General features: G+C 50.8%; 1 protein-coding gene and 1 long non-coding RNA gene across 7 annotated transcripts in view; both read right to left on the bottom strand.

The window, feature by feature from the left end:
- FBXL20 (F-box and leucine rich repeat protein 20) overlaps window positions 1–16,767 on the bottom strand; it is a 33,823-nt gene that overhangs the window by 4,465 nt on the left and 12,591 nt on the right. For 4 of the 5 annotated variants that reach the window (XM_051794655.1, XM_051794654.1, XM_051794657.1 and 1 more), the window contains exons 2-12: window positions 14,251–14,312; window positions 10,122–10,176; window positions 8,322–8,396; window positions 6,557–6,651; window positions 5,314–5,382; window positions 4,882–4,977; window positions 4,502–4,628; window positions 4,219–4,293; window positions 2,979–3,109; window positions 1,471–1,531; window positions 732–776 (exon numbers count right to left, since the gene is read on the bottom strand). In XM_051794655.1, coding sequence (XP_051650615.1) covers window positions 732–776; window positions 1,471–1,531; window positions 2,979–3,109; window positions 4,219–4,293; window positions 4,502–4,628; window positions 4,882–4,977; window positions 5,314–5,382; window positions 6,557–6,651; window positions 8,322–8,396; window positions 10,122–10,176; window positions 14,251–14,312 — 891 coding nt within the window. Of the gene's footprint in view, window positions 1–731; window positions 777–1,470; window positions 1,532–2,978; window positions 3,110–4,218; window positions 4,294–4,501; window positions 4,629–4,881; window positions 4,978–5,313; window positions 5,383–6,556; window positions 6,652–8,321; window positions 8,397–10,121; window positions 10,177–14,250; window positions 14,313–15,942; window positions 15,963–16,767 lie in introns of those variants that run through there. The other variant, XM_051794656.1, reaches the window with a different exon arrangement.
- LOC127474191 (uncharacterized) lies at window positions 1,539–2,962 on the bottom strand. 2 transcript variants are annotated; one of them, XR_007905752.1, is made up of 4 exons: window positions 2,700–2,962; window positions 2,408–2,505; window positions 1,990–2,192; window positions 1,539–1,715 (listed from the first exon to the last, which is right to left on the bottom strand). It is a non-coding gene; the product is annotated as an uncharacterized LOC127474191 (long non-coding RNA). The 2 variants fall into 2 exon arrangements; XR_007905751.1 differs by having other exon boundaries at window positions 1,990–2,505.

The raw sequence follows: 16,767 nt of genomic DNA, 5'->3' as shown, positions 1-16,767 counted from the left end.
TGGGGGTTCAGGAGGGCTCAGGATCCCTCCCCCAGCCCGTGGACTGTTCCTGGTTTTCTGCAGGAAGAAGGAGACTCACACAATGGTTTCTAACCCCAAGGCCCCCCAGGGAGCTGCCTGGGATGGGTCTGTGCCAGGTCAAGGCTCGGCCCTGCTTCCCTCGTTCCTTTTTTTGGGATCCTTTTCCTGTCTGGACGGGTGTCATTTCCTCCTGGCAGCTCCTGGGTTTGTGCCCTGGGAACACCAGGAAGGCAGAACCCCAGGCCAGGCTGTTCCCACAGCCCTGTTCCCTCCTTGGGCTGGATCCACTTCCAGTCTATCCTTGGGGCTGGAGGTTTTTCCATGGGATCTCGAGTCAATCCAACCCTTTGCCCTGTCAATGCTGCAGCCCAGTTTGATTCCAGGTCTCTACAACCACTGTCCCAACCACCTGCCAGAGGAAAACCCCGTCATTTTTAGCAACATTTGAGCGTAAAGATCATTCCCTGGGATTCCACCCCACGTCAGAAATCCCACCTCACACATTCATGACGTGACCTGACATCCATTCCAAATAAATATTTATCATTTACAGCAGCAGCATTAAAATGAAACACAAAACAAAGATAAAACCAAAATTTTCCTTCTCTAAATCCAGCCAGTCTGACTGCTCAGGATTCTAAATTAGGTTCTAATCTGGAGACAATCTACTAATTTTTCACCAGCTGTGCCAAAAGGGAAACATTTCCTACCTGGACACACTCTTCCAGGTCCATTTTTTCAAGCTCATGGCAGTTCTGGGAATAAAGAGAAAACCAAACACCCAAACTCAGTGTAAAGTTCAGACTATAAATATAAATATAAATAGAAATAGAAATAGAAATATAACCACCACAAAGACAGTTTTCTTTAAAAATTAGGGGGTTTTCTCCATGAAATATCAGGACTGGAAGGAAATTTTCCCTCTTCTTTAAGAACAGCACCAAGGACAGTGAAGGAAATTTTGCTCGTTTAAAGGCACAGAGGGTTTTAATGGTAATTAAGGTAATTTAAATTTAGGGTCATGTGTAGGCAACACAGATGAACCTCAAAAACCAAGCAGCAAAGTCTCTAACTCCCAAGTATTTAACGTTTCATGTGGTTTGGATGTAACCCCTCCCAGACCTGTGGGTCCATGCCAGAGATCCCATAAACCCTTTTATAACCCAGATTCCATAAATCCTATTTTTTGCAACTTAAAAGAGCCCATAAACCCCAATTTTTGCAATTTAGACTCCACAAACCCTATTTTTTTGGTAACTTAGCTTCCACAAACCCTTATGTTTTGTAACTTAAAGACACCACGAACCCTAATTTTTGTGACTTAGATTCCACCCAAACACAGAGAAAAGAAGTTTTCCCAAAATCTACTGGAGTTTTTTTTGTTTTTATTTTTTTGTTATTTATCCCAGAAAGAGGAAGGAAGAGGGGAAGGAGGGAAGGAGCCCTTACCCTGGCCAGGGTGGTGAAGCCCACGTCGGTCAGCTGGGAACACCTCGCCACCTCCAATATTCTGCAGGGAAAGAGGTGACAGGAGCCATGGAAGGGTCCCAGAATCCCAGGAGAATCCCAGGAGAATCCCAGGAGAATCCCAGGAGGGATCCCTGGGGATCACCCAGTGCAACCCCACCCAGGCTGGGGGACACTGGTGGGGTTGGAATGTCCGGAGAGGGGGATCCACAACCCCCCTTGGGCAGCTGCTCCCCATGGAATGAAGCTCTTCCTCGTGTTGAGGAGGAACTTCCCGAGTTTTATTTTATGTCCTGGCACTGGGAAGAGCCTGGCACCATTTTCCAGCTGTTTCCAGCTATTCCCAGCTGTTTCCCAGTGGTGCAAGAGGAGAGTTACTCAGTGGGTACCAGGGCAGGAGCTCTTTTATTCCAGCTTCACTCACAAGAGTTTAAAAACCAGAAATCTGATTTTTAACCAGGTTTTAACCAGGTTTTAATTAGGAATCTGGTTTTCAACCACGTTTTAACCAGGAATCTGGTTTTTCCTCTGCTCATCCCATTAAAAAAAAAAACCTGCATGAAGCTCAAGGATAAAAAACATCCTTCCATGAAGACCTTGAGAGGCTGAAAACGAATCTGATTTTTAACCAGGAAACTGGTTTTTCACCAGATTTTTATACAGGTTTTAACCAGGAATCTGGTTTTCAACCAGATTTTTTTTAACTAGGTTTTAACCAGGAATCTGGTTTTTCCTCTGCTCATCCCATTAAAAAAAACACCTGCATGAAGCTCAAGGATAAAAACTGCCCTTCCACGAAGACCTTCAGAGTCCGAAAACGAATCCAATTTTTAACCAGGTTTTAACCAGGAATCTGATTTTTAACCAGATTCTTATCCAGGTTTTAACCAGGAATCTGGTTTTCAACCAGATTTTTAACCAGGTTTTAACCAGGAATCTGGTTTTTCCTCTGCTCATCCATTAAAAAAACCACACCTGGATGAAGCTCAGGGACAAAAACTGCCCTTCTAGGAAGACCTTCAGAGGCTGAAAATGAATCCGATTTTTAACCAGGAATCCGTTTTTTAACCAGGTTTGAACCAGGAATCTGGTTTTCAACCAGATTTTTTTTAACTAGGTTTTAACCAGGAACCTGGTTTTTCCTCTGCTCATCCCATTAAAAAAAACACCTGCATGAAGCTCAAGGATAAAAACTGCCCTTCTAGGAAGACCTTCAGAGTCCGAAAACGAATCCGATTTTTAACCAGGTTTTAACCAGGAATCTGGTTTTCAACCAGATTTTTTTTAACCAGCTTTTAACCATGAATGTGGTTTTTCCTCTGCTCATTCCATACAAAAACCACACCTGGATGAAGCTCAGGGACAAAAACTGCCCTTCCAGGAAGGCTGAAAACGGCCCCGGTGGCACCCGAGCGCTGCCCCAGGACCCCCCCGCTCCACGTGGGGGTGGGAATTCCAGGGAATTCCGGGGAATTCCGGGGCACACCCACCTGAGGCGAGGGCAGTTCTGCCCCAGGGCGTTGAGGATGGCGTCGGTGATGTTGGAGCAGCCGGAGGCACACAGGGACTGCAGCTTGTGGCAGCCCCTGCAGATGGTGATCAGCCCGTCGTCCGTGATTTGCTGCGGGACCAAAGTGAGATTCCACGTGAGATTCCAGGGATTTCCCCTCCCACAGTTCCAGCCCCTGGGAGGAGTTCTGGCTCCCTCGACCCCAAAATGCGCTGAGGGGTTTTGCTGGAGCAGCTGGGACAGGAGAAACCCCACTGGAGTGGCTTGGAAATGTTGGGGAAGTCGTTTTCTGTGGGCAGGGAGGTGTCTGGGAGTGGGGCCAGGGGAGGGATGGGGAAGGGGCTGGGATTCCTGCCTTTGCTATTCCTGCTTGGAAAGACCATCCCTGGGCACAGGGGGTCCACCCAGCCCCATTCCCAGACACAGGGATCCCATCCAGCTCCATTCCCAGACACAGGGGGTTTATCCAGCCCCATTTCCAGACACAGGGATCCCATCCAGCCCCATTCCCAGACACAGGGGGTTTATCCAGCCCCATTCCCAGACACAGGGGGTTTATCCAGCCCCATTCCCAGACACAGGGGGTTTATCCAGCCCCATTCCCAGACACAGGGGGTCCATCCAGCCCCATTCCCAGACACAGGGGGTTTATCCAGCCCCATTCCCAGACACAGGGGTTTTATACAGCCCCATTTCCAGACACAGGGGGTTTATCCAGCCCCATTCCCAGACACAGGGGGTTTATCCAGCCCCATCCCTGGCCACAGGGCCCACTTCCTTGGAAAAGGAAGAGGCTGCCCAGCTGCTGTTCCAGACTAACTGTGCAATGGCACGTACAGAGAGCCCATTCCAATCTATTTTTTGGCAAAAATGCACATTTTTGGCACTGCAGAACTGGCTCAGGGCCCTTCTGTGCAGGAAAACTGCATTTTTTGGGTTCAGTTCCACAAAGAGATGAGAGGAAAGGCCTGGCAGGGCCACTCTCCAGGACTGATGGAAAGAATTTTTCCAGCTCATCCTGCAAATGAATTCGGGAGGGCAGGGAAGGGAGGGACAACCCTGACACAGCAAAGGCTGCTCTGGGGCTCATTCAACCCTCCTGAATGGCACCAAAAAATCTGCTTTTCATCAACTGTTTGCTCCAACTGCACCGAGGACGGAGCACATTCCACAGGGTTCTGCTCAGGGATGGGCTTGGAATGTTGGGAAGCCTCACTTACCAAGCAGGTTTGGAGGTTTAAAGTCACCAGCTCGGGGCAATGTGCTCCAATGTACTTCAGGGCCTCATCCTCGAGCTGGGGGGGGAAAAACACAGACACTGAGACAGCCTGGCACTGCTAAAACCCACCCACTGGAGCTGGGGGGGCACCAGAAGGGCTTTGGGGGCCTTTGGGCGATGGAACTTTTTGGGAAGTAAAAGAAATGCCCAGTGTTCCCTCCCCGCCCCCTGAGGAGCAGCAGGAACATCCCAGCTGTGCTTCTCCCCCTTTTCCAGAGCCATACCTGGGTGCAGCCCTTCAGGGACAGGGCTTTGAGCCCCCCACAGCCCCTGACCAGGGCCTGGATCCCATCCTTGGTCACTTGGTCGCACCAGGAGATGATGAGCTGTTCCAGCAGCGGGCATCCCTCGCTTGGGGGAGAGAGAGGGGAAAACATGGGAATGCTGGTTTGTTTTGGGAGGCAATCCTGCTTTTTCACCCCTGAAATGCCCATTCCTGGAAGCCCTGTGAGCACAGACACTCCCACACCCCACATCCCCCCTGGGTGGGGACACAGTTCCCAAACCTCGGCTCCGAGGGGGACGTTCCCCAGGTGGTCTTAGAGGTCTTTTCCAACCTTAATTCCAGGATTCTGCTGGCACAGCCGGTGCTGCTGGCTCCTACCTCAGTGCTTTCAGGGACAGGTTGGTTATGGAGGTGCAGGAGGCCAAGTCCAGGTGCCTGAGTTTGGAGCAGAACTTGCTGAGGCTCGTGCAGGTGCTGGAAGAGAGACAGGGAGACAATTCCTGCCACGGATCCATCCCAGCTCACACACATCCCATGGGAGGGGCACTCTGGGGGGAGCAGGGGGTGGGGACACTGGGATGGAACTCCCAGAAAGATTGTGGGAAGTGCTGGACGGGGCTTGGAGCAACCTGGGATTGTGGAATGTGTCCAACCCACGGCAAGGGGTGGGACTGGGTGGGCTTTAAGGTCCCTTCCAAGCCAACCCATTCCATGATTCCATCATCTCCCACACAGCCAAGGCTTTCCCTTAAAAAAGGGGTGGGAAACAGGCCCTGGAGCAGCCAGGGCTGAGGGAAGAGCTCTACTCACGCGTCCGTGATCTTGGTGCAGCCATTGAGGTTCAGCACCTCGATGTTCCTGCAGTTCTGGGCAAAGGTCCTTTGGGAAAGGGAGGGAAAACACTGGGTTGGCCAGGGAACAGAATTCCAGGGGGTTTACAGCAGTTGTGGGAAACGGAACACGGCACATTAAGGTTTGGCAGAACGGTCTCGAGCGTTAAAGAAGAAATAAAGGAGGAATAAAGAAGAAAATCAGGAAGAAAATCAATAAAGAAGAAAAATCAATAAAGGAGAAAATCAGTGAAGAAGAAAATCAATAAAGAAGAAAATAAGGAAGAAAATCAATAAAGAAGAAAATCAGTAAAGAATAAAATCAATAAAGAAAAAATCAATAAAGAAAAAATCAATAAAGAAAAAATCAATAAAGAAGAAAATCAGTAAAGAAGAAAATCAGTAAAGAAGAAAATCAGTAAAGAAGAAAATCAGTAAAGAAGAAAATAAGGAAGAAAATTAATAAAGAAGAAAATCAGTAAAGAAGAAAATCAGTAAAGAAGAAGAAAATCAAGAAAAGAAAATAATCAAGAAACAGGAATCAAGAAAATCAAGAGGAAAATCAAGAGAATCAAGAAATAAGAAAAGAATGAAGAAAAGCAAGAAAATTGAGAAGAAAATTGAGAAGAAAACAAGTAAAGAAGGAAACCAAGAAAATGAAGAAGAAAACGAAGAAAATACAAAAGAAAATCAAGAAAATATTAAAAAAACCAAGAAAATATTAAAGAAAATCAAGAAAATGTAAAAGAAAATCAAGAAAATAAAGGGAAAAATCAAGAAAATAAAGGACAAAATTAAGAAAATAAAGAACAAAATTAAGAAAATAAAGAACAAACCCAAGAAAATAGAAGGAAATCCAGAAAACCAGTGATTTCTGCTGGCCCATCTCGTGCCCTGGGATTTCCCAGCCCCACTAAAGGCCTCAGCTGCCCCTCAGTGCCAATCCCTCCTGAGTTTGGAACAGCAGCTGACAGGATTTTAATGAGAACCGAGAAAAACTGAATTTTAATGAGACTTTTGAACCCGGGCTGAGGTTAAAAATGACCAATTAAAGCGGGAAATGAGCAGTGTCTGTCCCTGCCCTCGAGGTTTCCCTCACACACACACACGGGTTGAGGGGCTGGGGCATGAAGTGGTGCTGAATTATCCTCGTCCTGGGGGGATGGAGGAGCCAAATCCCCCTTCCCAGCCCAATTCCAAGCGGGAAGAAGGGGCAGCTCTACCTTAAGGCGTTGTCCCCCACTCCCAGGCAGCCCCTCAGGCTCAGCTTCCGCAGGAATCCCCCACATCTCTTGGAAATGTTCTCGACCACCCGGCCCTGGGGGAGACAGAAAGGGCACCTCAGCATTGCCCCCCAAAAAAAAACCCCCAGACAGCTGGATTCAACATTTGGCAGGTTAACAACAGGTTTGTTACTTTAGGGTGCTAAGGAAATAAAAATGCCACGGGGAGGATCTCAGGGAAGGGGGAAGGGGGGGATTATTCAGCTTCTGAAGATGGAGAGACAAGGAGCAGTTCCCTGAAGCCCATCGGCCAAGGATGGGGGAATTCCAAGGAACTTCCCCCCAGTTTGGGGCTCCTGGACATCCCCACAGACTCCCCAGGGAATGGGAGGGGAGCTACACCCTGGGCAGCAGGATTTCCAAGGGATAAACCCAAACTTCCACTCAGGAGCAGAACCAGCCCAGGAGTTTGGCAGGAAAAGGGATTCAAACGCTTGTGGCTCGAGAGATCCAGAAAAAGGCTTTTTTTATTTCAAATCTGTGTTCACTGGAAGTCTCCAAAGAGCCCAGGATTTCCCTCTCTCCCTGGGAATGAAGGGCAAACCCTCTGGAGAACATCTGAGCAGTGCTCAGCAATCCAGAACCTCCCCCTGTGCTTTGGTTGTTCATCACAAACCAGGAGCATCCCTCGGCTCTCCCTGCACTAACTGGCATTTAAAAGCAACAGAAGATGAAGATGCTCCTCTGGAATCTCTTTTCCAGTCCCCAAAAAGCCCCCAAAACCAAGGATCAGGCTCAACACGACATAATCCCACAACCAAAGAGGGACACTGAGATCTCTAAGGTGAGTTTTGGGCCACAGGAGCAGCTCCACGAGCTCCACATCCCTGGAAAAAGGCTGGAGGAGCTGCAACACTCCCAGATTTTGCAATTCCTCTGGCAAGCCTGTGGATCCTGCTTGGATTAGGGGATCCAAACACGTCTGTATCAATAATTTACACCAACTGCTGGATTTAACTCCCTCCAAGCAAAGCCTGAGCACATCAGGAAGCCCAGCTGGTTCTGGAGGTGAGGAACAACAAATCCCAGCGTTTTCTTTTAAAAGGGGTTGGGTTTTTTCAGGATTTTTTTTGGGTTTTTTTTAAATGGAATAAAACATTCTGAGGGTTGGTTTTTTCTGCTCCCTTTTCCTGCTCAAGGCACTTTCCATTTTAAGACCATCCCTATGAGTGCAGAGCCCACATCCAACAGATCCGACAACGAGGCAACTCCAAAGCTGCACCTTTTTAGGGAGAACTTTTGACCTCATCCCCCCCAAATCATCTTCACTGAAATTTCAATTTTTGATATTAAAGACAGACAGGGAAGGATTCAACAGACATTCAGCCTTTGTGGTCTCATCAGTGCTGTGCTGACTGGGAGGGGAAGGAGAAACAGCCTCAGTTCTGCTCCAAACAAGCAGCAGTTTTCCCCAAAAACACACTTTTTCTACTAATTTCTGTTTTTTCAGAACAGGCAAAACCACTTTCCTTCCATTAGCCCCTCTCAAGGCTTGATGCAGACACATAATTCTGTCCATTTTCAAAAGCTGAATGGGATTGCCAAGACTTTAAAAGGCTCCTCGAAGCTGAAGAGCTGAAATTAATGATCTCTATCCCCAGGGAAGGTAAAAAAGGGTTACTCTGGGAGTATGAATCCATTCTAGGCTGTAATTACAGCTTAACAAGGGGGGAAAAAAATGGGTTTGTATGTCACTTAATGATACCTCAATGTCCCTCTGGAAATCAAACAGGTCAATTCGCTGCCAGTTACTGCCATCCAGGGCCAGAACATTCCATGCCTTTATGGGGGGAAAAAATGTAAATGTGTGGTTAATATGATAAAAAAAAAGGTCAGTGGGGGACCCAGTCCCAGTTTTGTTCCTTGGAGGAACAACATTCTCAGTGTCCCAGGTGGAAAAGCCAATGGGGGAATTCCAACAGGGAGAACTGGGCAGGTACCAGAAGCACTTGCTGGGACTACCCCAGGGAATAACTTGGAATTCCAGGTCCCCCAGGCAGGGAATTGGTGCCCCCAGAGCGGGAGGAGCTGTTGGGTATCTTCACATTCCTGGCTGGAATTAAGGTGAGTCCCCCCCAGGGGACCCTCAACGCTCACAAGGGGCTTTAGTTTTGGTCCAAACCCCCCGAATCTCACGTGGTTCCTGCTGCAAAAAGGAGGGGCAGGAGCCCAGGGCTGGTGATTCTGCCCTCAGTGAATCAGCACAGAGCTGTGTGTAAAGTTTTAATTACCCAATCAAAGTAAACAACCAGATCTGGTAATAACCAGGAGCTCAGCGTTGGGAAATCGGGGATAAGTACAGGTGGATTTTCCATCCCATCCCATCCCTCACATGCCCTGAGCTCGTCTCCCAGCCCAAAACACCAGCTCTTGGGCAACAATAGGTGCAGAGTCAGAGCAGGGGGCAGAACTGGGCATTAAGTGATTTTCTCTTTGTGGTTTGAATTGCTGATCTTTGTTTTAAGGTCCTCGGGAAAAGCGACGGCTCCGGTGGGAAATGCACCGGTGGCTGCACAATTCCCTGGGCAGGGAACGTTCCAGAGCCTTCCTGCACCTCCTGCAGGGACCTCACGTGCTGTGCCACGGGGTGAGTGATGCTGTTCCCTGTGCAAACAGGAGCAAGGGGCAGTCCAGGAGGGCACCTTGACACTGGCAGGATCCCGTTCCAGCTGGGACCGTCCTGCTGGAGCCATGGATTTCACCTGGAAGGTCCTTCCCTCCCCAGACCTGTGTTATCCAGGTGGGAGCTGCAACGCCCAGGCCCCACACAGGGCCAGTTTTAATGCAGTAAATAATGTTTAAGCATAATTTTTTTGATCACAACGTGCTTTGACTGATGCACTGAGCAGTTTGTGCAGGGGTGACCCAGCCAGGACAGTGAACACTCCACTCCAACACCTCCCCTGGATGGACATCCCACCCTTCCTGTGGCAGTGCCTCCTCTGGTTGTTCCCAGGATGAACCTGGAAGCTCCAGATAATCTGACCTGCAGCTGGAAGAACTTTCCCAAGTGAATATTCCCAGCTGGATTTCCCCAGCTGAAGCCCACGAAGGACAGAAACCACCCCAAACAAAACACTCTTTTTTCTTTTTTTCCAGGCTTACTCCAACTACATCCAGGGAGGAAATAAACTTCCACTGGCTCTGCAGCACCCCCTGTGAATCAGAATTCCTGTATTTCCACCCAAACTGTTTCAGACCCCCAGCTTTGGGGTTTCCAGCAGGTTTCCAGGTTTCCCTGGACAAACCCAGGCTGAGGGGAAAGGTTTGGGCAAAAAGTCAACCCCCCTCATACCTGGGACACTGGAAAATGCTATTCCAGGCTGGAGTCCCCTTCACTGGGAATTTTCCAGTGTTAACAGGGGACACCAAATAACAGTTCAGTGGCACAAAGGTCCCTGGTACAACCCCCTGTGTGACTGGAAGGGGTTGGAGCAAGAGGACTTTGCCTCCCCAAATCCAACCCCCTGCTAAAACCCACCAGGAAGAGGAGGAAGGTTCTTACCCTGGAAACTTGAGCACAGCGACACAGAGTGACCACATCCAGGAAGGAGAAAATTCTGGAAGAGAAACGAGAGGCACCTTATTGGTTTAACACAGGGGGAACGTGGAAAACAAAGGTGGTGGTGGAGGGGGAAAAGCCTGGGGCAGCAAAACTCCTTTGTGATTCAGCTGAAAAGAAGTGCAGAGGCAGCAGCTCCCAAACCAAAGGGAAACACAGCAGCTCTGGAGCCCCAGGGAAACAGGAACCTCAAAGCTTGGAGCAGCTCTGGAGAGGAAATTCGGGGGTCGTGGCCCCACACGGAGCCCCAGAGCCCCAGGTCTGGCCAGCCCATGGAGCACACCCGGGGATTTTGGGATGGCTGGCTCTGACTCCACGTGGGAGCGAGTCCAAGGCACCAGCACCTCCAGCAACAGCTCCCAGGAGTTGGGCAGTGCCACCATTCCCAGCCCAGGGATCAAAGCGGGCGACGGGCCCGGTTTCGGTGCCCGGATTAGTCCCGGGTGTCACCCCAGTGATTAGAGGGATGGAGCGGTGGGGAAAGGCTGGGAGAGCTGGGATTGCTCAGCCTGGAGAAGGGAAGGCTCCAGGGTGACCTAATTGTGGCCTTCCAGCACCTGAAGGAGCCACAGGAAACACGGAGAGAGAGCATTTACAGGGGCCTGGAGCAGCAGGACAAGGGGGAATGTGTGGAGGCAGGAATGGCTTCCAAGTGAAAGTCAGGTTTAGGTGGGATATTGGGAAGGAATCCCTCCCTGTGAGGGTGGTGGGACACCGGCACAAGGTGCCCAGAAAAGCATTACTTGGATAATTTTTCCCAATTCTGCCTTAACAGACCCAAAGGCACCGAGCTGGGATATTTATGTTTCCATCCAGGAAGGATTCCTGTTCTGTTCCCAACTCTTTTACACTGGTCTTTTCTCTCCTCAGAGTTGACAGCGAGGAAATAATCCACAAAATCAACTTTATCACCGAGCAGTGACCGCAGCTGAAGGCAGGCTGAGCTTTCCCAACAGGAATTAAGGCTGGAATTGCAGCGGATTAAACTGTTTCACTGCAAAGTAACTCCCCCACGTGCAGCTGAACAGCTCAGCCCTGGCCAGTTTGGGTAAAACACACCCACTTAGAGCAATTTTCAGGTTTCACCCTCTTAATCCACTCAGGGTCTCTAGGACTCCTCACTTTCCCACTGTCCCTAACTGGATTAGGGTCAGGCCCCTGCTGAAATCCCTGGATGCTGAGGGCTCTGAGGTGAGCCAGCTTAGACCTTCAGCCTTCTAAAATTACCCACAGCAGTTCCTGCCAGTGAGTCACCATTCCAGGTGGATTCTGCTCCCATGGGCTGGGCAGGGGGAGAAGAAATCACAGCTCTGCTCCCACCTCCTCATCAGTTCCCAAGAACTCCAGCTCCTTGGGGATAAAGCAGGGTGGGGTTGGAATGCTGGATGGCAGAGGCAGTGCTGGGGGTGTGCTGGGAAGGGGGGAGCAGGCAGAGCACGGATCAAAGCTGCTTAGGCCAGGAGAGAGCTGCAAACTGCTTGACCTGCCCATGAACCAGCCAGGAAAAGCCCAATTCCCACTGCCTGGTCCCTGCTCCTGCCAAGGTGGGGGTGTTTAACAGCCCCACATCACCCCGGGAGTGAAACCTTCTCCAGAGGCCACGGAAAATCCGGGCTGGGGTTTGGCTCCCAGAGCTCATGGAATAAAAGCACCTTTCCTGTGGCAGCAGGAATGGCAGCACAGGGAAACAGGGATGAGGTTCCCCCTCTGGGGACATGAGCACTGTTGGAGCTGACAGGGACCATGGATTCACCCCCTGGAGACACCAAACTGCCCAAAGAGGAGCTGGAGCAGCCAAGGAATGAGGGCAGAGCAGGGAATGCTGCTTTTTGGTGCTTTGGCTCATTTCTGTGTGTGGGAAGGGTGACACCTCCAAGGGTGTCACCTCCTGGCTCTCAGCTGGCAGGAGACAAAGCTGCAGCAGGAACAGCAGTGCCAGGACATGGATTTGGGATTGTCTGCTGAGGCTGTGGCTGCCCCATCCCTGGAAATGTCCAAGGTTGGAGCAACCTGGGATAGTGGGAGGTGTCCCTGCCCATGGCACTGGATGGGCTTTAAGGTTCCTCCCAACCCAAACCACTCCATGATTCCACAAACACTGCCAGACAACTGGAGAAGGATTTGTGGTACGAAGGGAGGGAAGGTCCTGCCCCACACAGGGAATTCCAGCAGGACATCAGAGTTCTCACGCTCCTGGGAGAATTCCCTGTGGGAATGTTTGTGCCTGTGGTGCCTGGGTGTCACTGGCCATCCCTGCCCAGCAAATGTCCGGGATCAGGGGGGAACCAGGGAGAAACCAGCAGTTGATAAATGTTTCAAGTTCATGAGTGATGGTTTGGAGAGCTGGAATTCACTGTCAACAGACTGCGAAAATTAATGAGTGTGGATTGACAGTGCGGCCTTTGAAAGGGAAACTTGGATGGGTTTCCCTGCAGGAATCTCCTGTAAATGGGTGTCAGTGTCTGCAGGACAAAGGCTGGTGTGTCTGGGCAGTGCTGCTGGGGAAGGGCCTGTTCCCTGCCCCATCTCAGATGGGTTCCGTGTCTCCCGTGTGTGGCTGAGGAGTGGAAGCTGCACTTGAGCAAAATAAAGAGCAGGAGGATGTGAAAGGGGAGAGCAGCAGCCTCTGCCACCCCAAAGGTACAGGGGTTCTGTGGGGCTGGGGTGTGGGAGGGGACGGTGCTCTGGGGGCATCACCCCTTTCCCTGTCCCCTGCTCAGCCCCACCTGGATTGGGGACGTTTGTCCTGCATTTCCAGAGGGCAGGACTCTGACAGAGCTTTGCCTCCTGCCAGCTGAGAGCCAGCAGGTGACACTCCTGGGGGTGAATGTCCCTCCACACAGGCAGGAATGACCCAAACCTCAACCCTTGGTCCCACTCGGGATCATTCCACTTCCACCTCCCAGAAACCTCACCCAGGCCCTGCTCCTTGGACCTGTGGACACACACCTGTCCTTCCCCTGAAATCCATGTGAAATCTCCATTCAATTCCATCCCTGGCCTTTTCCTCCCTGCCAGATTCCCCACATTCCCTGCCTCACACATCCACGCTCTTCCCAACCTGTCCCCGACCCGCCCGTGCCTTGTCACCTCCCCACCAGGACAAATCCTGCCTTTGTCGTGTCTGCTCCCACCACAAGAACAATCCACTCTCAGAAAAACCCAGAAAGACAATTTTTTGTCACTCTCCAAATCCCCCTTTTTCTGCTAGACAGCCCCTTCCCTGTGTCCCAAGGCTCCAAACCCAAACCCCCACACTGTCAGCAGGGAGGGCTCCACTGGGTGAGGAACACAGGGATAAGAGAACCTGGATCAGGCTGGAAATAACACTCCAGAGGTGGCAGTGCAGTGAAAACTAAACATAGTGAGACCTTTTCCCTGTTCCCTCTGTTCCAGCAGTGATCCAGCAGCAGTTCCTGTCTCACACTCCTCTCCCCAGACTTTACAGCCACGGAGTGTTGACAGACCCCCAGTTTCCTGCAGTGTAAGAACTGCAGGTGTTAATAATAACTTTATTGGTGTTAATAATTTCAGCTCCCTCCTGCCTTTGCCTTCCCCGTTTCCAGCCCAACATCTGAGCTCAAGGCACTGACAAACCCGAATCCAACTGAGGGACAATCACCCCCTCACCCCCCTCCTGCTTCCCAGGGGGACTCTGTCCCACATGGGGCCAGAGCATCCTACAGGGGTGATCCTAAAAGTCTTTTCCAACCTTAACAATACACAAATCTGGCGGATCTTTTCCCAACAGGACCATCCTGCCAGCTGCTGAACATCTGGCTCCTGCTGAGCAGGAGCAGGACAAAGCCCACTGGAGTGCAACCCTGCTCTCCACACCAGCCCACGCTCACCACTCCTCCTCACCAAGGACTTGTTCAGTCCTACAGTCCCTCCACCTACAAAACAGGCAAGGAGCAAATTAATTCAGCATTTTAACCCCTAAAACTTGATCACACTCAGCACAAACTGCTGCTGACGCAGACCTTGGACCCTGTGCTGCTTTTTGGGGAGTGACCCAGTCCAAGCCCAAGCAGCAAAGCCCCAAATCCCACCCCCAGGGGCAGGGACTCACCTCAGCAGCAGCTCCTTGGGCAGTTTTTTGTTGATCACGGCCTCATCGTTGTTTGAGAACATCTGCAAGCAAACACAGGTGCCACAGGTCAGCCACACTTCCAGGGAATAAGGCCCAGGGAAGAAAGTGGCTGGTTAACAAGGCTGTTTCCAGACATCTGCTCCAGTAAGTTCTTAACAGGTAAATTTTGTGCTCCAGCTTTCAAACTGTGCCTGAACGTGGATCCAACCCATCACCTTCCCAGAGGGTGGATCCAACCCCATCACCTTCCAAATATCCTGTCCCTGAGCAGGGATCCAACCCCATCACCTTCCAGATATCCTGTCCCTGAGCAGGGATATAATCCCATCACCTTCCAGATATCCTGTCCCTGAGCAGGGATCCAATGCCATGACCTCCCAAATATCCTGTCCCTGAGCAGGGATCCAATGCCATGACCTCCCAAATATCCTGTCCCTGAGCAGGGACCCAACCCCATCACCTTCCAGATATCCCGTCCCTGAGCAGGGATCCAATGCCATGACCTCCCAAATATCCTGTCCCTGAGCATGGATATAATCCCATCACCTTCCAGATATCCTGTCCCTGAGCAGGGATCCAATGCCATGACCTCCCAAATGCCCCATCCCTGAGCATGGATATAATCCCATCACCTTCCAAACATCCTGACTCTGAGCAGGGATCCATCACCTTCCAATTATCCTGCTCCTGAGCATGGACCCAATGCCATCACCTCATAAATACCCTGTACCTGAAGGTGGATCCATCCCCTTCCAATTATCCTGCTCCTGAGCATGGATCCAATCCCATCACCCACCAAAGCACCAGCTTTTGGCATCTCAGCTTGAAATCCAACGGGAAAATCCAACGGGAAAATCCAACATGCTGCCTTTTAAAATGCTCCCACCAGTGATTAAAACCTGGGAACTGGATAACACCATGGGCACCAGAGAACACCAAACCCAAGGCTTTTGGAGCCAGGCCCAAAAGATGTGTTCCCAAACCACAGCCTGCCTTTGAATCATCCCAAGACGCCGGAGCAGGACACGAACTCTCCCACATTCCTTCCCAAAATCTCACCCAGCACAAGTGTTGTCTCCCCCCCCACAGACACTTTTATCACCTCCCACCAGAGACATCACAAGTTGGCAGGTCCTGAACAGGAACCAGACAGGCAATTTGCTGCTAATTAAGAGTGGAGTTGTGCCATTCCCAGCTCCCAGAGCTCCGGGAGGGCAGTTCCCTCAGAGACAGGGGCATCTCCCAGAGTCACCAGCACCACCCAGCTCCTGGCAGGTGACCCTGGAGTGCCACAGCAGGAGGGACAGACATTCCCAAGGCTGGGAAAGCAGCACATGCCCGCTCTGGGATGGGATCAGCTGGGAAATCCAGGAAAGCACAGAGAGCTCCAGTGAAGGAGAAGGGCAGAGGAATTATTCTCTCCCCCACAGTTACACCAACAGATCCATCCCCTTTCCCACCATTGTCCAGGCCAGCACCCTCCTCCCTAAAAAAAAAAAAGGGGTAGGAGAAGTTAAAGGAGCAAATCAGAGCAGGAGGAGACTCCCAAAAAGGATCCAGAGCAGGAGAGAACAGATTAAAACAGAGATTCCAAAGCAGCCACAGCCTCCCCTCCCTCCTCCCAGGGAACTCCACTGCTGCCCATCAAATCCCTGGGCAGGAAAATCCCACCTGGATCCCAGCACAAATCCCAGCCTCACAGTCCCTTCTGCAGGAGTTTCCCTTTGACCAGCACTAATCTAAAGGAATGTTTGTTTTTCTTTTTTGTCTGGCTAAAAATAGTCCTTGGACTTAAAACCTGATGGAAGGGGGGTGGGTGGGTGGGCCCAGGCAGGATGTGCTCCATGGGAGAACCTCTGGAACTGCCGCTCTCCTGGGAGGCTGGGAAGTGCCAGGGGCATCACCAGACCTATTTTCTCAGAGCCTGGGGGCTCAGATGGCAGAGGCTGGGTGAAAACAGGCTGGAAATGGGATTTTGCTAAGTCATGGCAGCACGTACAGCTAAATATATCAGTGGACATGGTGACTCTCTGGCAAGTCCTCACAAAAATAAAACTGCTCTGAAAAAAAAAAATAAATGGAAGAGGCTGTTCTGGACTTCCAGGCTTTCCAAATGTTTCTAGGGATGAAAACCCAGAGCCCCAAGTTCGCTTTTCCTAACATCTCTTTCATCATCCCTAATTCCAGGTGGTGTCCAGTGGAATGAATTTGTTTGGTCAGGACACAGAAAAACGTTGTTTTTCTTGGATGTAGATCCAGCAGCATGTCTGAAACACAGAACGTGCCACCCAGGGCCAGGTTTGCTGGTGTGTGAAGTCAAACTGGATATTGGGAAGGAATTCTTCCCAGGGTGGGCAGTGAGGGGCTGGAATGGGAATTCCCAGAGAAGCTGTGGCTGCCCCAGCCCTGGAAGTGTCCAAGGCCAGCTTGGAGCAACCTGGGCTAGTGGAAGGTGTCCCTGCCCACGGCAGGGGGTGGGACTGGAGGGGTTTAAAG

This window comes from Manacus candei, unplaced genomic scaffold (genome assembly GCF_025592945.1).
Source record: "Manacus candei isolate 608988 ecotype Guabito, Panama unplaced genomic scaffold, ASM2559294v1 h1tg000040l, whole genome shotgun sequence".
Taxonomy (NCBI): Eukaryota; Metazoa; Chordata; class Aves; order Passeriformes; family Pipridae; genus Manacus; species Manacus candei.
This window is presented reverse-complemented; position numbering and strand designations above follow the sequence as displayed.